Source organism: Myotis brandtii, unplaced genomic scaffold (genome assembly GCF_000412655.1).
Source record: "Myotis brandtii unplaced genomic scaffold, ASM41265v1 scaffold469, whole genome shotgun sequence".
Taxonomy (NCBI): Eukaryota; Metazoa; Chordata; class Mammalia; order Chiroptera; family Vespertilionidae; genus Myotis; species Myotis brandtii.
The window spans coordinates 376,742-396,995 of NW_005367911.1; the positions used below are offsets into that span (position 1 = coordinate 376,742).

At 52.8% G+C, this 20,254-nt stretch overlaps 2 protein-coding genes and 1 long non-coding RNA gene across 4 annotated transcripts; 1 reads left to right on the forward strand and 2 right to left on the reverse strand.

Annotated features, from left to right (window-relative positions):
* Positions 1-319: 319 nt before the first annotated feature.
* LOC102254433 (protein CASP) lies at positions 320-2,800 on the reverse strand. Its single transcript, XM_005875785.2, has 2 exons — positions 2,261-2,800; positions 320-2,170 (listed from the first exon to the last, which is right to left on the reverse strand). The coding sequence occupies exons 1-2, from the start codon at positions 2,697-2,699 to the stop codon at positions 1,035-1,037; spliced, it is 1,575 nt and encodes a 524-aa protein (XP_005875847.1). The 5' UTR covers positions 2,700-2,800; the 3' UTR covers positions 320-1,034.
* A 5,934-nt stretch (positions 2,801-8,734) lies between these two features.
* LOC106727704 lies at positions 8,735-10,919 on the forward strand. Its single transcript, XR_001363932.1, has 3 exons — positions 8,735-8,921; positions 9,390-9,448; positions 10,526-10,919. It is a non-coding gene; the product is annotated as an uncharacterized LOC106727704 (long non-coding RNA).
* A 1,560-nt stretch (positions 10,920-12,479) lies between these two features.
* On the reverse strand, positions 12,480-19,090 carry TMEM106A (transmembrane protein 106A). 2 transcript variants are annotated; one of them, XM_005875671.2, is made up of 9 exons: positions 18,996-19,087; positions 18,587-18,648; positions 17,308-17,507; positions 16,737-16,800; positions 14,958-15,111; positions 14,355-14,495; positions 14,197-14,240; positions 13,610-13,663; positions 12,480-13,259 (listed from the first exon to the last, which is right to left on the reverse strand). In XM_005875671.2, the coding sequence occupies exons 3-9, from the start codon at positions 17,486-17,488 to the stop codon at positions 13,139-13,141; spliced, it is 759 nt and encodes a 252-aa protein (XP_005875733.1). In that variant the 5' UTR covers positions 17,489-17,507; positions 18,587-18,648; positions 18,996-19,087; the 3' UTR covers positions 12,480-13,138. The 2 variants fall into 2 exon arrangements, with proteins under 2 accessions (XP_005875733.1, XP_005875732.1); XM_005875670.2 differs by lacking the exon at positions 18,587-18,648 and having other exon boundaries at positions 18,996-19,090.
* Positions 19,091-20,254: the final 1,164 nt, after the last annotated feature.

Genomic DNA, 20,254 nt, shown 5'->3' on the forward strand with positions numbered 1-20,254 from the left:
CTCCCCCCCCCCCCCTCCTTTCCCCAGTTACACAACAAAAGCGTTCACTTCCAAAGTCTGCACGTCTATGACTCGCAACAGAGCTGGGTCAGCGGGGGTGACTGTGCCGTGGGGAGGAGACTCTCCTACAACAGCCAGCATAGTGAGGGCTGCAGGTGCCCGTGTCTAGAAGAGCTCGGGTGGGACAGCTTGCCGCAGCCTTGCTGCTCACGGCGTGATACTGACCAGCAGCACTGGCGTCACCGAGGAGCATGTTAAAAACGCAGGAACATGGGTCTCAGACCTACTGAATCCGAATCCGATTGTTTTTTTGTTTTTATTTTTGGCTGCAACCATATGTTTATTCAAAGCTGAACACGCAAGTGCAAATTTAACATAGGCAAATCTGTCAGTGGCCCAAGGTGGCCATGCTAAGATGTTCTGCTTGGCCAAGAAGCACCTGGGCCCCTCAGACCAGTCCTTGGGTCTGAAGAGCCCCTGGCATGGGGTGTGCTCACTGCAGACTCCTCACCTAGAAGCCAGAATACCTGCTAAATAATAAAGCAAAAATCATGGTGGGTCTGGGGGTGGGGTAGAGCGTGACCAAGGTGGGCTGGGGGGATGGACTCACAGAATCCTGGCCTGTAAGGAAGGGTCCCCTACATCTTGGGAGGTGGTGATGGGTCCCAGGGGACCCCGACTGGTTTAACCATGGCCAGAAACAGTGGGACACAGTGTCACAGCATCCCTGCCACCAGGGCTAGCCGTCAAGCTGTGGGCAGGGCCCAAGCCAGATCACAGCCTGAGATGGGGCCGAGAGACCCATGTGGCTCAGCCTGGCTGGGCCATGGGACTTTCTGGACCGACGAGGCCTGAAGTGGCTGAGACATCATTTTAAGGGAGCCCAAGGGGACTAGGACCTCTGGTACTGCTGGTGGAGGGCAAGGGCAGTTTCCATGGGGAATTTCTAGGGAAGCCTAGTCATTAGAAGCAGCTGAATAAGCAGGGGTGGGGAATGCAGTCATCGCTGTTGTGAGTGGGGAGGCCCCGAGACATCACTGCCACAAGTCACCGGCCGCTGCCCCGTTGTCATTCTCGTGGAACTTGTGCAGGTGATCGGCAAACTTCTTGGCGCAGAAGGTGGTACAGTCCCTCTCCACGCTCTCGCTCCACGCCAGCTTGTAGAGAACCAGGAAGACCAAGCAATGCAGGAACAGTGTGTAGAAGAAGCCGATGGTGCGCGCCATCTTGTTGGAGAGAACCAGCCGCCCCATGCTGAGTGTAGCCTTGTCCCAGGGGCTCAGGCTCTGGTACTTCCGCTGCCGCTCCCGCTTGCTGAAGGAGGAGAAGGGGTCCAGGCGCTCCTCGTACTGGGACGAGTACCGCAGCTCCGTGTCATCGCTGCCACCGCCCCGACCAGAGTAGTTCTGCAGGAACTTGATTTTCTCGAAGAGCTTGATGTTGTCGGCACGCAGGCTGTCCAGCTCGCTCTGCAGGGCTTGGATGGTGTGCTGGGCCATGCGGTGCTCAGCCTCCAGCTCCTGGTTCCGGGTCCGGAAACGCTCCCTCTGGCTGGAGATGATGGACAGCAGTGAGTCTACCTGGCCCTCAGGGAGGGTGCCGCTGGCTGGTGCCGTGGATCCATAGAACAGGGCGGTGGCCTCCTTGATGGGCTCTGGGATCTTCTCCAGGCCGTGCTCGGCTGCACCCTCGGCATCTGGCCGCTGGATGGACTGGACGGTGCTGAGATCCTGCTCCAGGCGGGCAATCAGCTCCCTCTGCTCAGTCACCATGGCCATGGCCTCGGTGACGTGGACCTGCAGCTCTGCACAGCGCCCGCTCAGGTCGCTGTTGGAGATGCGCAGAGAGGCGTTCTCGGACTGCAGCGAGCGGTTCTTCTCCAGCAGCAGCACCTCCAGGGGCTTGGATGCGTCCTGTGTCCCAGCTCCCTCAGACGGTGCAAACTCCATGGACTTCAGAATATTGAGTTCTTTCTTCACCTCTTCATAGTCAGCCTGTCCTTTGAGTTTTTCTTCCAGTTGTTTGAGCGTGCTGTTCTTGGCACTCAGCTGCTGCTCGAGCTGGGAGATCTGGCTGGCGGAGTTCTCCCGCAGCTTGGTGAGGCTAGCCTGCAGTCTCTGCACGTCCTCCACCAGCTGGGCGATTTCCCGCTCTTTGGCGGCCAACGTATATTACAATTAGAGCTAGTCCCAACAGGATGGGGAAGGCAATTAAAAAAAAAGAAAAGAAAAAGCCAAGCAAAGACGCATCTTCCACCAACCTTGATTTTTCACTTCAGCAAATTCCTTGTTGTATTCCTCGAGTGTTTCCCTAAGTTTCTGGTTCTCTGTTTCAATGTCGTGCAGGCGCTGCACTTTGAGCTGGAGCTGCTGGCCGAGATCCAGGGCTGGTACAGGATCTGGAACATCAATCAATCTTTTGTAGACATTCAAGAAGGCTGCCTCAGCGTCTTTGCTTCTTTTACTCAGTGCATCAATCTCCCCTTGGAAGCTCTTCAGCAGTGGCGCTACCTGCTTGCGTAAATCCTCCGGAGTGTTCTTCTTGAACTCTCGGCTCTGCTCGATGAGCCGCTTTCTAGACTGCTCGCTTTCATCTTGCCGGTTTGCCAATACCGTTGCGGTGGCATCGAGTTCCCTCTGCAGCTGCTGTAAATCAAAGCGCTTCCAATATTGAAACATCGATCCCACATTGGCCGCCATCTTGAGACATATTGAGACGGAGTGAGAGGCTGAGAGAGAGGGGGCTGGAGTTGAGGAGCCGCCAGGAGGCAGCAGGCGGGCGGCGCCAAAACCCGGCCTGGAGCCGGGGAGGAGACTCTCCTACAACAGCCAGCATAGTGAGGGCTGCAGGTGCCCGTGTCTAGAAGAGCTCGGGTGGGACAGCTTGCCGCAGCCTTGCTGCTCACGGCGTGATACTGACCAGCAGCACTGGCGTCACCGAGGAGCATGTTAAAAACGCAGGAACATGGGTCTCAGACCTGCTGAATCCGAATCTGTTAACAAAACTCCCCTGGAAGGCACACGCACGTTCAAGTTTGAGAAGCGTTCTGCTACTGGACTTGATGGCTGAAGGAGAGAGGCTGAGGGAGAAGCAGCGAATGTTCTTCAGGATCTCAGCCTCCCCACTTCCAAGATGAAATCCAATTCCTCACCACTCTTTTCTCACCCTTGCCTTCTAAGTCCCTGCAGAGTCTGCAGAGCAGTTTCTAGAATCTTCTGGTGGTGAGAGACAGAATACAGGAAGGCACCCATACACCTGAGCTACATTTTTGTGGTTTTTTTCTTTTCTTTTTGAGTGTGACTAGGAGACTCCAAAACGAGTTAGACTTAACCAGGAACTGGGCTTCAAAACCTCCTTTCCATTATTGAGTACCCACTGGTGTGCCATTTTCTTTCAACACCAGTGTTGTACCTGGGTGCAGGCTCCACCCCCTAAAGGGGGCGTGCAGGAGGCAGCGAATCAATGATTCCCTCTCATCATTGATGTTACTATCTCTCCCTCTCCCTTCTTCTCTGAAATCAATAAAAATACATTACAAAAAAAAAAAAATCCCAACGGGGGCGCTGTACCATCCTCTCAGCCAAGACTCGATTCCCTTTCCGGGGCAGCTGGGCCAGCAGGGGGCAGCAGGGAGCAGCAAAGGCAGCCACCACCCCTCAGAGTGTCTGGGCCTCCCAGCAGCTCAGTCATCTTACCCTGTGCTTACCTGGCCTACAAGGAAACCCAGGTTCTCACATGGAAAGTTCAAGGTCATCCAGGTGTTGGACAAACAGAGGCTTAGAACCCAGGCACCCTGTGGAGAGCCACTGGATGGTGCCCGATTTCATCCAAGATGCACATCTTTTTTTTATATCTTCATATCTCAGAAACCAGGATGCATTTTACAAGAAAGTAATACTGCTGTTTACATGGCAGCGCGTCTTTTTTAGTTTTTCTTCCTTTCTTGCTTAGGGATACAAAAAATAATGCTGTCTCTCACAATACCTTAAATTTGTGGACTACTATAATGATAAAAGCCTCAGTTTATTGAACCCTGTGCGTGGCATGCATTATTTCCTTTAATCATTACAATATCTCCAGGATGGAGGTATTATTACCCTTACTTTACAGGTGAGGAAACTGATCAGAGAGAGATGGGAACTAGACCACATTTGCATACCTCATAAATAATGCAGCTAGTATTTCATGGGACTTACCTTGCCCGTTGCTTTTAACTACTTTGTTACTTCCACAACAAAGATCCTGGGTCTCGGATAATAACAGGTTTGCTTTACAAATGCAAGTGTCTGCAATTAGGTGGCAGCATGGGAAGTCCCCGAGGGCCAGTATCAGTTAACATCAGACTGGAAGGGGTGCAATGGGATGTGGAGTAGAATCCTGGGACTGGAGGGAAGTCTGAGGTCAGGGGTGGGGGTGGGAGAGATTGCGCAGGGGAGGCAGGAGCGGGGCTCAGAAAGGGAGAGAAGAAGGGGGGCACAATATTGGCAGATTCCCCTGGAAAACCCCTCCTCTGACCTGAGGTCTGGCTCAGAGGGTTGGGAACATTTCCCTAAATTCAGCCCAGCCCACCTCCCCCACCCTGAGCATCTCTCCATCTGATCCCTGTTCTTTCTAGGGTAGGAGGAGAACAAGAGGGAAAGCGAGAGAGGAAGAGATCTAAACAAGAACCCACTTCCTCCTTTTCACAGCTAATTATTGGGAAGTTGGGTGCCTTTCTCTTCCTCTTATTATCATTTTCCACCTAAATGTTATTAGAATTCGTTTGTAGGAAGGAAAATGTCCAGTGAGAAGCCTCAGTATCATCTCCTACTTCTGGAAACCCTTGTCATCTATTGTTGCAGATGACACCCCTGGGTGATAAGGAGGAGGAGAAGGAACTAGCAAAGGAGGAAAGAGATCCAGCAAGGCTCAGTGCCCCACTGTTCCCCCCTCCCCCCCCCCGTAGAGCTACCAGCTGGACATAGCCCGGTGTCCACTGTGAGGGCAGCCACTTTCCATGGATTCCATGAGATCCCCCAACGACCTTCACAGGAAAGGCTCAGAGACATTGAGGGACCTGCCTAAGTCCCCCAGCTAGGAAGTGACACAACTAGCATTGAACCTGAATCGGAGTCTTTGCTTGACTTCAAAGCCCAAGCTGACCCACTACACCCGGTACCTGAATTGACAGGCTCTCCAGACACCTGTTCTCTGGTGCAAGAGCTGCTCCCTGCACCCTCCCTCTACTACGACAGTGTTTGAGGCTGGGGCTGGGTACGAAGTCCCTTTTTTAACCTATACCCTTACCCTGCCCTTAGCCCTGAAGGTAGACTCGGGCTCTGCTGCTTCCAGAAAGATTTATGTCTGAGGGTAAAGGCATGTATGTTTAGGAGGCAGATCAATAGTCTACCCAGACCCTGCCCCTAGAAGCTTCCTGGGCGGTAGGAAATAATCCCCTCCCCTGGCCACTCCACCACCAGGGACACAAGTCAGGTAGGGTAATAAATAGTACCAACCTGTAGCTCAGCAACCTCATACTTCCTCTTACACATTTTTCATCCATTCATCTACTTGGTCCTGATACCAATCCTCTGAAGAAGGTCAGACCCTTCTGGTTCTACAGGTAAGGAAACAAGCCCAGAGAGGTTAGGTGGGGCCTGCAGGGTCAGAGGAAGAGCTAGACTCTAGGCTTGTGCCCAGCATTCTGTATCCCAACACTGGGGCACTCTCCAATCAGCCACCTGGCACTCCACGGGGTCCAGGCACGGGAGAGTTCCCTGGATTTTGTATTTTCTTTCCTCCTGACTCAGCACAAGGGGAGGAGATGGAGGACTGAGGGAGAGGTAACTCCAGAGACCTTTGGGGGACGAGGATCAGCAGAGGCCTGATGAAGATGCTGGAGTCCTAGGAAGGATAGGAGAAAACAAACAAACAAACAAACAAACAAACAAAAATAGAAAAGCCAGCTGACTTCAGAATTGTCCCTGGAGCCAGTTTAGACTCAGAGCTAATGGGGGAAGGTGTCTTCTACCTGTTCAGGGCCCTGGAAAGAAAGGTACATTATAGATGTTCCCTAGGAGGCTTGGGAAGAACACCTCCCTCCTCCCCAAGGAAGGAGGTCCTGCCCAGTTGTCATGGTAGTGGCCACATTATGAGGTGGTTCTAGTGACAGGCCGTGGGGTTGGGCTGAGAGGGGACAGAGGTGGGTGGGCAGTGGGGGCAGTGGCAGCCGCATCCCCTGCCTGGGGCATTCTGGCACCGCCACCATCATGGGCAGTGCTTACCACTGGGAGGCCCGGCGCAGACAGGCGGCTTTGGAAAAGAGTAGGGGACTGAGGCAGCAACAGCAAGAGAAGGTGCATGAGAGTGTCAGGTTCATCAGGGTCCTTCCAGGGTTAGGACAGCGATGGGGAGGGAAGACAGACCCCTAGGAAGCTGTCATCATCCTGTGAATGTTGTTTTGCTGGGGATAGGAGGAAAGCAAGGTCCTTCGGTGTTCTCTTGGATAAACGTGTGTGTGTGTGTGTGTGTGTGTGTGTGTGTGTGTGTGTGCATTGACGTAACTCAGCTTTGCTGAGGCCTAGCGGGGAACTGAGGGAACTGGTGCCTGGGAGGTTTTAAAGCTGTGTTGTCCAATAGGATAGCCACCAGTCTGTGTACTATCGAGCCCTTGAAATGTGGCCAGTGAGGCTGAGGAACTGATTTTAAAATTTTATAAACATTGAATTCATTTAAATATCGAATTTTAAACACATACTCAATTTACATATTGGAAAACTTTCTGTTTGAGACAACTTGGATATGTGAGTCTACTTTTTCAACTGGAAATTTGATGAAATCTAAATAGAAGTTAATTCTTTTTGCTAAATGTCCTGTCCCAAATAAGATGTGCTAGTAAGTGTAAAATGCATGCTGGGTTTTAAAGACTTAGTACAAAAACAAAGAATAAAAATCTTAAATAATAAAAGGCTAATATGCAAATCGACCAAACGGTGGAATGACTGGTCGCTATGATGCGCACTGACCACCAGGGGCCACTCAACGCAGAAGCCAGGTTTGTTGGCGAGCGCAGCTGCCGTGGTAGCACTAAGAATATCCGGGGAGCCGGCCTAAGCCTCAGTCGGACATCCCCCTAGGGCTCCCAGACTGCGAGAGGCCGCCTCCCTCCCCCCATTCATGAATCTCGTGCACTGGACCGCTAGTTATGTAATATTATCATATTGATTACATGTTTGGATGTAAATAAAATATATTATTAAAATTAGTTTTACCTGTTTTTTTCCTACTCTTTTTCTTTTTTTCCTTAATCTTCACCTGAGGATATATATATATTTTTAATATATTTTATTGATTTTTTACAGAGAGGAAGGGAGAGGGACAGAGAGTTAGAAACATCGATGAGAGAGAAACATTGATCAGCTGCCTCCTGCACACTCCCCACTGGGGATGTGCCTGCAACCAAGGTACATGCCCTTGACCGGAATTGAACCTGGGACCCTTGAGTCCGCAGGCCAATGCTCTATCCACTGAGCCAAACCGGTCAGGGCCTGAGGATATTTTTTCAATTGCTTTTTCAGGGAGAGTGGAAGAGAGGGAGCTGGGAGGAGAGAGAGGGAGAGAGAAACTGGTTGCCTCCTGCACACGCCCCAACCGCGGGCAGGAAGTGAACCCCCAACCCAGGTATATGCCCTTGACCAAGAATTAAACCCACAACCCTTTGGTGTGCTGATCGACACTGTAACCACTGAACCACACCAGCCAGGGCTCTTCTTACTCTTTTTTAAAAAATATATTTTATTGATTTCAGAGAGGAAGGGAGAGGGAGAGAGATAGAAATATCAATGATGAGAGAGAATCATTGATTGGCTGCCTCCTGCACGCCTCCTATTGGGGATCAAGCCTGCAACCTGGGCATGTGCCCTTGACCAGAATTAAACCTGGCACCCTTAACTTCAGTCCGCAGGCCGATCTATCCACTGAGCCAAACCGGCCAGGGCTCTTCTTACTCTTTATGTGGCTACTAGAAAGTTTAAAATGACACGGGGCACATTTTATATTTCTATTGGACAGCGCTGTTTCAAAGCATTGGCACAAAGCTATTCTTTATCCTCCGGTCCTGCAAACTGTTTTTCAGTGCACAGCTCCCAAGCTAGCAGGTAGGTGCTCAGAGACTGATGTTTCCTGGGAGGGGCTGTGCCAGGGGCCATGTCACCGAGAAGCAGTGCTTGGTGCTGTGGCGGGTGAAGGAAGTTAGCCCATGCTTTAGCCTCAGGCTCCAACTCCAGGGAACAGAGACCCTTGGGGCACCTCTCCCTCTGGATTTGCTGTCTTGCTCCCTGTGGTATCTGGCAGATGGGTGCCCGGGTGGGAGGGAGGAGGCTGTCACTTGCCGGGGGCTTCTTGCCAGGAACTGAAGAAACCCCAAAAGGAGAAATGCCAATCTGAGAAGCAAACCCAGTTATCTCAGGAGTCACATCAGGAGCCAGGGCCATCACAGGTACGATCGCCACCACCTACACAGCCACAGCCGCCCCCGCCAAAGCCAGCGGAGCAGCCAGAGCCACCGCCACCGCCGCCACCGCCACCGCCACCACCACCACAGACACAGCCACAGCCACAGCCACCGCCACCGCCCCCACCTCCACCACCACCACCACCACCACAGACACAGCCACAGCCACCGCCGCCGCCTCCACCACCACCACCACCACAGACACAGCCACAGCCAAAGCCACCGCCACCGCCTCCACCACCACCACCACAGACACAGCCACAGCCTCCATCTCAACCACGGCAACAAAATGCCCAAGACCCTCTTACCCGGCTCAGTTCCAAGCACAAACTCCAGGATTCCCAAAAGCCTGGCCCCCAGCTTGACTCCATGGGGGCCCATCGCTTTAAGGATAAAGTCCAAGGAGGGCAGAAAATCCCTCTAGACCCCGGTAAGTGCGCGGCAGTCTCCCACCCCTGCCCGAGGGTCCAGAACCCACGTTTGTTACCCGCCGTCCCACCATGCGTGATCCGCCCCGGCACCGGGGCTTTTCCTTGGGGACACTCCCTCTGAGTGTGTTTGTGCCAACCTGGCACTGCCAGGGCGGCTTCCAACTTCTGCAGAGGCTGGCCAAGAAGTTGTCAGCCCTTCCTCCAGGGGAGGGGGACAGAGGCGGGTGAGGGTGGTCAGAGGGTGGGATGTGAGTTGCAGGCTTAGCCACAGATAATACGGAGCCCTGTGAGGCCTGGGACAGGGAGTCACCATTCCTAGTTGAGAAATTCCGGGTGGGCTCGGTCTGTGCCCAGCCCCAGGTCGGGGCTGCCACCTGTCCCCGGTCACACAGTGAAGAGTCCGTCTCTGCCATGTTCTAGCCTCAGAAACTGCCAGATGAGTAACATGTGCTTTGATTTATCATCAGGTTTCAGGAAACCAGACCAGCCCTACCTCACTACACATACCTCGAAGACACGCTTCACGGTGAGACAGGACGTGCAAGGCAGGCAGGGTGTCTGAGTGTGCGCTTGTGGGCATGTGAGCGTGGAGTCTGGAGCGCTTTCCTGGCAGGGGTGGGGGAGGGGCTGCAATTATTTCACTTCTAGATGGTCCATTCCCCCGTTCCCCACCCCCTAAAAATGTCTAAATAGTGGCTGTTGTTCAGCACTAAGCATAAGTGGAGGGGTTGACAATCTATTTGGAGAGAGAAGACAGGTGCCAGAGAAGCAAAATAAGGGAGCTGTTTTTTTTTTTAAAATATATTTTATTGATTTTTTACAGAGAGGAAGGGAGAGGGATAGAGAGTTGGAAACATCGATGCGAGAGAAACATCGATCAGCTGCCTCCTGCACACCCCCTACTGGGGATGTGCCCGCAACCAAGGTACATGCCCTTGACCAGAATCGAACCTGGGACCCTTCAGTCCGCAAGCTGACGCTCTATCCACTGAGCCAAACCGGTTAGGGCGGGAGCTGTTTTTTGTTTTTTTTAAATGTATTCTTATTGATTTCAGAGAGGAAAGGAGAGGGAGAGACAGAAACATCAATTATGAGATAATTATTGATTGGCTGCCTCCTGCATGCCCCCCCACTGGGCATGTGCCCAGACCGGGAATCAAACCAGTGACCTCCTGGTTTATAGGTTGGTGCTCAACCACTGAGCAATGCAGGCCAGGCAAGGGGGGCTGTTTAAGCGCTGGCTGGGGTAGAGGCAGCTGGAGCAGGAGGAAGCCAAGACCTGCAGTAATGTTGTTGGTCTCAGGATCACCACGCCCTACTAGTATGACTTATCCTCCAAGCCTTTGTTGCCCCTCCATAAATTAATGATAATACCAGCTCCTGCACAGAGGGTTCATGAGGACTGCATGTGGCAGTGACAAGAGAAGGCACCAGAAGCGCTTAGCTTAGAGACGGGCTCATTCCTAGTCCTTTTAGAATGAGGACTGGGCTGTTACATTTCACTCTGATTCCTTCGGCCTCAAAAGGGCTTAATGCTCTGAAACTAAGAAGCCCAGAAACTGCTAATTTACATGTTTTGTCTTCTGTCCCTCCTTCATTTCAGTCAATGGATTACATACAGCAGTGGTGATCCCCTGACAGACCCCAAGGCCCAACTGGTCATCAGTAAACAACAGATGAGCAAATCTACCTTCTCACCATCCAGCAATGTCTGCACTCCAAAGGCCATGCCCTTCTGGTCCATTCCAGAACAGGAGGCTAGCCCAGAATAAAATGACGTTTCCTGCAGACTTGAAACTGGTCAGCTCTGTGAGACTGAGGGGAAAGAGGCAGGAAGACCCAGGAGGGGGGGAACACCCATGAGGGGATGGAGAGGGTGAGAGAAGAAAGTGGAAAGCAATTGCATGCTTCGCTAGGCAAAGCCAGTGGGAGAACTGGCCTTATACTCCCAAGTCTCCAACTCCAGCCTTTTCTTTAAGAAAAAAAAAAAAGTTTTTGTGTGTGTTTTTTTCAGAGAGAGGAAGAAACATCAGTGAGAATCATTGATAGACTGCTTCCTGTACGCCCCCTACTGGGGATTGAGCAGGCAACCTGGGCATGTGCCCTGACCAGGAATCAAACCGTGACCTCCTGGTTCACAGTTCAACGCTCAACCACTGAGCCACACTGGCCGGGCTGGCCCTTTTCTTTAGCAATGATAGTTCTGTTGGGGCTTCAGGTTTATGACTCTCACAGGAGCCATCACCCCTTCCTCCTAGCTGATGCTTACTGAGATACAGCTGGGGAAGGAGGGACTGCCGCCCACCAAGCAGGCCTGGGGCAGCAGTAGGAAGAGGTGGCAGACAGGGAAGGACCGCCCCAGCCCAGTGTAATTCCTGGCCCACAGTGGGCACCCAGCTGTTGAATGGTTGATGAGAAGCAGGAAGAGAGAGCTCAGAGTGACGGAGAGCTATAGCCTCAGGTACAGGACACCAGGCCCTGGAAGGGGAGGGGGATTAGCCTCTTCCTTCCTGGGTGTCAGCCTATCCAAGGAGCAGAGACAGTCAAGAGGCCCCAAAGGCCCAGGAGTCCCCCTGACCACTTCCTAACGTTGACACCAGGGTCCTCCAGCCCGGCCCGCTTCCCCCTGGGACCAGTGAGGGGGATGCCTGGGTCTTGTTGTGGCCCACACAGCATCGCCTTTGGTCAGACTGATGGAGCCCCTCAGTGCAGTGTTTCTTGAGGGTAGCAGCTTGCGGGGGGCTTAGGGGGAACACAGAATAGGACTAAAGTTGGAAGGGGCCTTAGAGATACACAGTGAGAAAGGGAGCGAGCCATCTCTCAGAGGCCAGAGGCAGGACATGGTGTCAGGGGCTCGGGGCCTGGGGAAGACACCTTGGCACTCCTGGGACATCAACACCAGGCTGAGATGGGGCATGTCCACCAGCTCCCTTCCCGCTCACAGGAGACTTCTTCTTTAAACATTAAGTATAGTTTATTGACTACAATATAAATTCTTTACATTTGGCAACCTACACACAGAAGAAGCTCTAGCCTGGCCTTCCTGGACTCCCCCACTCTTGCCAGCACCACTTTGACCCGTTACCCAGACACGAAAATGTGGAGACAGCACAACCTCCTTCCTCCCTCTTGTTCCCCCAGCCCACCAGTCACCAGTCCCCCTCTCCACCCATCCTCCTTCAGGTTCAGCTTGCCCACCACCCAAGCTCATCTCTCTGCCGCCTGATAAAAACCATAGTCACCTTTAGTGAGCAAACACCATTTCTGCTCACTAAAGAAGGAAACCGCCTCCACGTGGGGCCCAATGGGACCTGGAGGACTTAGCTTCATCTGAGTGACAGCAAAGACCAGTCCCTACTGATGTGCTGTCTCTACCGTCAATGCCCAAAGGAAAGCAGAGGCCTCTGGGAGGGTGGGCGCTGGTGTGGCAGAGCCCAGCAGCTTGGCCTGCCTGTGTCTACTCGCCCAGGCTCAGGGTTATGGGCTCACCACCGGCCAGGAGCTCTCCTTCAATAAATAAACATCTGTTAAAATGACTCTGGCTTTGTCTGTCAAGTTGCTCCTGCTTTGAAGAGAATAATAAACTGTTTCATGGGGAAGAAGCTGGAGCTGTCTTCCTAGAAACCAGGACAGTCTGTAACCAGGAAGGATGCAGAGCCTCGGCCAACCCAGCTGTCAGACGGGCAGGGGACAAGTTCCCAGGAGCAAAGTCGATCATCACCATCACTTTGTCACACAACCCAAACAGGGAGGCACAGGAGAGCATCTGTGTTCTGCAAAAGACCCTGGAGACCGCACTGCATGCCCCCCAAGTCGCTTTCCCATCACTAGGTGGAGAACCTGAAAAGATTCATGTCTTTAACGCTGGATACAACGCTTTCTCACATTCAGGCAGGAGGAAGGCCAGACCTGAGGAGCTGGGCAACTAGAACAGAAAGAGCAGGGGCCACTCCAGGGACTCTAACTCCAAGGAAACATCACGCCAGACTTCCCTCAGGCCAGACCCAGGGGAGGACCTGGTGGCAGCCCCCAGGAGAACCTGGCTTCCGTGCCTGTGGGAATCGGAGCGCTTCCTGTGTGTGGGTGGGGTGGGAGGGTATGATAAAGCAGGGCTTTTCCTTTGGCCAAGTCACCACAGTCCTCCTTGGGCCCCACGGAGTTGTGAGAGATACAGACCAGGCTGGCAGGTGCCTAGAGTTTGGGGACAGCAGACAGGTCACAGCAGGTGAGGGACCGGCAAGTGGGGCCCTGATGTGTTTTCCCGGCAGTCCACGTACTCATAGCTCTGGAAGACTTTCTGCTCTGAGTGGCTCAAGCAGATATAGGTCACGGTGCCCCTGGAGAGGAAGCAGGCTTTGTTGTTATGTCTGGGAGGAAGAGGAAAGCTCTGGCCATGGCCTGCTGTCTGGGGGTGGGGGGTTGGCTCCCTCAGATCCCACCCACCCTTTCTTTTGTTCCCCACTCTGCTAAGGCATCTGAGGTTGCTGCCTCACCTGTGTTCCAGACAGCTCTGTGGCCGTCACACTAGTAGCTTAGGAGCAAGGTGGGACCTAGAGTAGGGGCTGGACCTGCTGCTCTTCCCAAGAACTAACAGATTCATGGGGTCACCTTGGATCACTCTCCTCTCACAAGGTGAGGCTGAGGAGAGACTGGAGTCAGAAGTGGGAGAGGTCCAAGCCCTACTTACTGGATGTGCAAAAGCACATGGTGGACTTTGATTTTCAGCCAGCTACAGATTTTGCTGAGAAAGAGAGAGAGGGAGAGAGAGACACATTGGATCATGTTTCACACTGAGTGGCCATCAGAAGGCTTAAAGGCCTGCAAGCCCCACCCTTGTCACCTTCTAGGCCCCTTTCCCTCAGGGGCCCCAAATGCCACTCCCCCCTCCCACACACACTCCCTCTGACTAAGGAGTATGTCATCCTCCTTGCAACATCACTCCACCAATCCCAACTGGCTTGGCCCAGGCACATGCTGGCCCCTCCCTCAGCAGAAAATGACATTCATCCTCAGCAATTCAGGCTAAAGAGCCCCACGTCACATATTGTAAGGATTAACCAAATCCTAGCCTGTTCCTCATTCCAATCTAGTTCTAAACAGGAAGAGAGGCTGGGGACCCTGAACACTTCCTTGCACATTGCAGCCTCAGCTATGAGTACAGGCCAAAGACTGGCTGCAAGGTTTTTGCTAAGCAATCAGAAAACCTGGTGGGGATTAAAACCAGGTTTCCAAACAGAAAAGAGGCGGAGGGAGAAGAGATCAAGGGATACTCACTATGTGTTTTCATCCAAGATCCTGTTGGCTACTGCATAAAACATCTGTCAACCAAATGGCATAGGGTTAGCCCCAACTCCAGCCGTCACCCCCTTCCCACCACCTCACACATCCACACCGCTGTGGGCAGGGCTGACCAGGGAGAGGGAGACACCTACCTGTTTACTGGCCAAAGGGCCAATGTGGAGGAGGAGGCTATTTGAGACCTGCCCCACCACGACGGACAGGTGCAGCACCTCAATGGTTAGCTGGGTCACAGTGATGGGGTAGTAGTTGCTATTGGAGATGTTCAAGATATTCTGGGGATGAAGACAAGGAAAGGGAGGGGTGAGTGGGGCCATCCTTGGAAAGGAGAAGTCAAACAGTTTCAAAACCCCCAGCCTGACTGAGCCCCACCCCCATATGGACCTCAGCTCCTGAGGACCAGTGCCAGGAGCCCCTCTTGGGGGCTCTTAATGGTGAGGAGTCATTTTAACTAAAACGTTAAGCTGGCTCAGGATCCAGTCCCACCCTGCCCACCCAGGGAGCCTCAGGCATGCCACCCCCATTACACCCTGTGATTTATTTCTTGGGCCCTGATTCTGACCCTTCACTGTGGAGAGTCCCAATCCTACATAATCTGGGGTTCAGGGTGGCCCCTGCTTCTCCCCAGGTTTCTAACACCCTCTGGGTGCCCAGGATCACAACACTGGGCAAGGGCTACAGAGGAGTATTGCTGGGAAGGTGGGGGTCAGAGCCCAGAGGCACAGGCACCCACCTACCGTTATGTTGATGTAGACAGTCTCGTCCAAGGCCACAGTGGAGGAGGAGTTGAGGCCTGCAGGCTGCGTGTCGATGGACCGGGGAAACAGGAAAAAGATGGTGAGGGAGGAGGTCACCAGGCAGATGAGCACTGCCAGGAACACGGAGAGCTCCCTGTGGGAAAGTAGGACCCAGGGGAGAGGAGTGGAGAAGTCTGAACCTCAAGGAAACTGAGGAGCTCCTCTCCACATGCAAGGCTCTCCTCTCATCCTGCGCCCCCCCTCCCCCCCATGTAGCCCCCTGGATGTGGAGGGCCAGCCTACACTCTAATGTGGCACTGAGCAAGTAGGAGCACAGGACTAGGTGGCAGACAGCTTGGCTTCCATTGCTAGGTCTCTGGTCCAGTACCTCTGAGCAACCCTAAGCCTCAGTTTTCTTGCTTGTAAAATGGAGATAACTGTACTTACCTCATAGAATTTTTTTTTAAAAATATATCTTTATTGATTTTAGAGAGGAAGGGAGAGGGATAGAGAGATAGAAACATCAATGATGAGAGAGAATCATTGATCGGCTGCGTACTGCACTCTCCCCACTGGGGATCAAGCCTGCAACCCAGGCATGTGCCCTTGGCCGGAATCGAACCTGGGACCCTTCAGTCCGCAGGCCGACGCTCCATCCACTGAGCCAAACCGGCTAGGGCCCTCATAGAATTTGATATACACTAATGTGTGAAAAAGCACCAATTCCAGGGCCTGGTACATAGCTAAAGCCCCTATTACCACTGGGAAAAGCCAGTCCACATGAATTTTGAGAGTTCTGAATATTCAGAACAGGACATCATCTGTCATTTAATTTAAAATTGAGATGGGCATTAAAGCGATAGCACCTTGTAAGTGTCTCATGAGCGGCACTGTTAGATTCTGGTGCAGTGGTGGGGAGGGTGGGGTGCTGGCTCCCAGACTGAAGCTGAGAACTGTTGGAGGGGACTGCAGGGATCCTGCCAAATAGATCCAGATGATAATCAGGGTCACGACACCCCCAACCCCGGCCTAGAGAAACTCAGGGTTGCCTCTAACGCTCTGAAGTGTCTCCGAACAGGGAGCAGCTGGCTTTCCATCTCTACTGGGAAGAGAACAGGCATGTCTGAGCTGCCACAGCAGGGGAAGCTCTTAGGAAAAATAACTTCCCCAAACCAACTGCAGCCAGGACCACCTCCCTCCCTCCTGGAAGGACTTGCAGAGTCAAGAGGTCCTCTGTTTTCAAAAGGGAGCCATGGCCCAGTCGGTGTGGCTCAGTAATTGAGCGTCAACCCATGAACCAGGAGGTCACGGTTTGATTTCAGTCAGGGCGCGTGCCCAGATTGCGGGCTCGATCCCCAGTGTGGGGCGTGCAGAAGGCAGCCAATCAATGATTCTCATCATCGATGTCTCTGTCCTTCTCTCCCTCTCCCTTCCTCTGAAATAAAAACATTAAAAAAAAAAAGCAGTTGAAGAAAGAACAAAGCAAACACTAGATGAATTTGTCAAAATTTAATGTTAAAAAAAAGGGGGGGGGCATGTGTCTTGGAGGCAGTGATGCTCAGAAGGACACCAAGTGGCTTTAGGTAGCTATGCCCTGGGTTTCTGGAATCAGGAAAATCCTCAGAAACGGGGCTAGTACATATGAGCCCAGTGAGGCTCAGGCGTTTGGGGGGAGAATCAATGGAGAAAAATCTGGGGGGAGGCAGAACGGGGTAGACACAGAGGAACAGCCCCAGGGGCAACCGCCTGTGGAGCTGAGAGGTAGGAAGAGGAGCTTACGTGTGCCTGGGCTTCAGCCTCTGGTCCCCATAGGGGATGAGGGCCACCAGCTGCTTCTCTAGTTCTGTAGAGAGAAAGAAGTGAGAGGGAGGGCCAAGAGGTGTCCATGACGAATGTTTCCTGTGCCAGTCTGCCAGAAGCACCCCTCCACCTCCCAAAGCAATGTCAGCAGCATGCCACCTCGGCCCCTCAGCAGAACTGGGAGCACTGGGCTATGTTCTGAAGTTGGTCATCGCTAGAATGAAAGTGAGATTTTCATAAACAGATGTGAAGAATCTCTGGCATTTCTTCCTCAGAGCCTAGCTTCTTTGGAGAAGCCATTGGTAACTTCCTGAATCCTAGGGCACACTGTAGCTAAGGGAGCAGAGAGGCTGGGAACCCCAGGGGCTGGGGAGCACAACCAGGGCAGGAGGGGTTAGCATCTCCCTGGCCAGCCCTACACTGGGGGACCAAGAACTGGGAGACCCAACCCCATTCAAGGATAGTCTCAGAGGCACCTGGCCATGGGCCAGCTGACCGCCAAGAGCTTTTCCTGGATTGCAGGCTATTTCCAGAGCCTTGAGCCACTCACCTCGAGGGATCTCCTTATTGCCCTGGCAGGTGGGACAAGTCACAAAGCTGGTATTAGCAGCCCTTTCACAAGGGGCACAGGAAGAAAAATACTCGCTGCTACCATGGCTGGCTGAATCACGGGGTAGGATCGACTTGTTTTCGTCCTCCTGAGAGCCCAGCTGGGAGAACGTCTCGCCCATCGTGTAGGGGGCTTTGTCACTAATGAGAAAAGAACAAAGCTCGGTGCTAGCTTGTTCGCACTGATGCTGAATGTCAATTTGGTTTTAAGTTCTCAAGATTGGCCAGGAGTCCCACCACAATTTCAGCAAGTTCAAGCCTAAGCTAGCTAGGGAATGGAAAATGGAGCCTTACACTGCACTCTCAGGTCAGAAATCTCAATGCATTTCCAACTTCTTTCATTATTGTAGGCGCTCAATCTGCCCACAAGAGGGAAAAGAGGAAGTTATTTCACTTAAAGCAGCGGTTCTCAACCTGTGGGTCGCGACCCCTTTGGGGGTCGAACGACCCTTTCACAGGGGTCGCCTAAGACCATCGGAAAACACACATATAATTACATATTGTTTTTGTGATTAATCACTATGCTTTAATTATGTTCAATTTGTAACAATGAAAATACATCCTGCCTATCAGATATTTACGATTCATAACAGTAGCAAAATTACAGTTATGAAGTAGCAACGAAAATAATTTTATGGTTGGGGGTCACCACCACATGAGGAACTGTATTAAAGGGTCGCGGCATTAGGAAGGTTGAGAACCACTGACTTAAAGGGACTTCCATAAGTGAACAGAAGATCACGTATCTTTTCCTGGGAAAAGTTGCTGAGCAGGCATTCACTTCAGGGGAAGTAAGTTGGGTAGGGCAGGGGAGAGCAGTCATAGAGTCCCTTTTTCCTGCAAGGTGACTCTAAACACGATGACTCTCAAGAGGATTCCAGAGCACCTGGGCAGAAATGCCTGCGGTCTCCCAGCCCGGGGGTGGAAGGAAAGCTTCCATGCCTGGGCAGGTGCAGCCTTTAATAAGGCAGGGATTCTTTGCAATAAGAGAAAGGGGGCTAGACTGGTCACAGGTGAGGCTCAGACCCCTAACATAACCTGGAAGGGAGCATGAACGTCTTCCTCACTGCCTTCTGAGGTCTTTTCAGAGAGGGTGCCCGGGGCGGGTAGTAGCAACGTCAGCATCTGCCCTTCACTAGGAAGGGCCAAGGCTAACTCCAGGTTCTTGCCCCCAAACTCGAGTGGTGGCAGAACGAGCGGGCAAGGTGAGCCGCACGGACCTTCCTGGGCCAAATAACGGGGGCCTCTCCTGGTTCAAACCGCAGATCCGGGCTTCTCTCAGCTGCAAGAAGAGATTTGAGATTGCGTCCGTGGGAAGAGGGCCTGCAGGGCAGGGTCGTCCCGGAGCCGCGGCTGGGGCCGGCCAGGCAACCGGGCCCCTTCAGCAGAGTCCTGGGGACCCAGTGCACCGCGTTGGAGAAGGTGGGGAGTGGCGGCCTGCCACCCCGAGAGCCAAGCTGCTCCCCGCCCTACTCCGGGGAGGGCCATTGGCCGGGGTGGGAGCAGACGGAGAGGCTGGGATTTCATTGAGAAGGTGTTTCACGTCCCACCGGACACGCGCAGAGGCCGCTAGCCGCGAATGCCTGGCCCTTTCCTCCCAAAGAGAAAGAAGGGTCCCGTGAGCCTTACCCGCGGTTACTCGACAGAAACGGCTGCAAGCGGAATAGAAAGTGCGGGAGCCAGGGACCCGCCCCAGCTTTGACTCGGGGCCTCGGGAAGCCCCGCCCCCGCTCCTTCCGCCCGCTCCGCGCAGGGCCCGCCCCTCTGACCCAGCGGCCAGAGATGCTCGAGTCACTGAGGCCCCGGCGCTGCTTCCACAAGGACAGCCAGTCCAGGTAGGTTTTTCAAATTACCTTTATTTCACCATTTTCTCAGCAGTTATGTACAAGTACAATGGGGCGGACGACCGCACCCCAGGGCCCGACAGTACGACTCAGGATCAAGGCAGTCCCGCCCTACATCCACCCATTGATTACACGCACCCTGCCGCTCAGCCTCTACCCAGAAGCCGGATAAAAACGCTTCCAATAATGAACAGCCTGGCTGGCCTGCAGTCTGAACCCTGGCTTATTAATTAGCATTCGAGTTATACTGTAAATAAACATCATCATCATGTTAAAGTCATTCATTATAGCACCAACCAGGTTAAATACTATTTTACTATCCTTCCCCCTTTCGGGCTGGTGAGATTCCTTTTAAGTCATTTTCGTGACTGTATCTTTTAGTGTTTTTTTTTTGTAACCTCTTTCTTCACCAACTGTCCCCAAGACCTGTGAGAATAAACAAGCCACCTTTTCTGTCAGAGGACAGTTTAGACAGCCCCACATTGGGCTGCCTGACTGGCAGGCACCATGTTGGCCACGTGGCTTGCAACTCCCCTGGGGCCGCATCTTGAACCCCAAAAGCCAACCCCTCCCTTTGAGTTAGCTAATTGTGAAAGACTGTGTGCCTGAGCTCCAGTCAAGAGGGGCAGGTCCCGAGGTCAGGGTTATAAAGCCAAGCAGACCACTGCTCGTGGGCGCGTGCTTCCAGACCAGGCGTGCACGCCCTTCTGGTAGAAGTAAAGGTATTTGCCTTGCTGCCTGGCTCCCGAGTATGTTTTGGGTTCTACCAGGACCCACAATGTGGGGGCTCGCCTTATTTCTCACAGACGCTCATCTGTAAACAAAGGGATGGCCTGCACCTACGGAAGCAAGCTCTTCTCCACTCATCCTGGGCCAAAAACGTTCAGTGTTTGCCCCCATCCAAGTTTTGCAAAACACCAGCCTCTCTTTTCTGTTCTAAATTCTAGGGCTCGGTACCCTTGAATAGACTTCAAACCTCCAGGAAGTCATCAGGATTTCCTATGCCTCACACATACTCATTTGCCCACCCTTGAACTTTGCCAA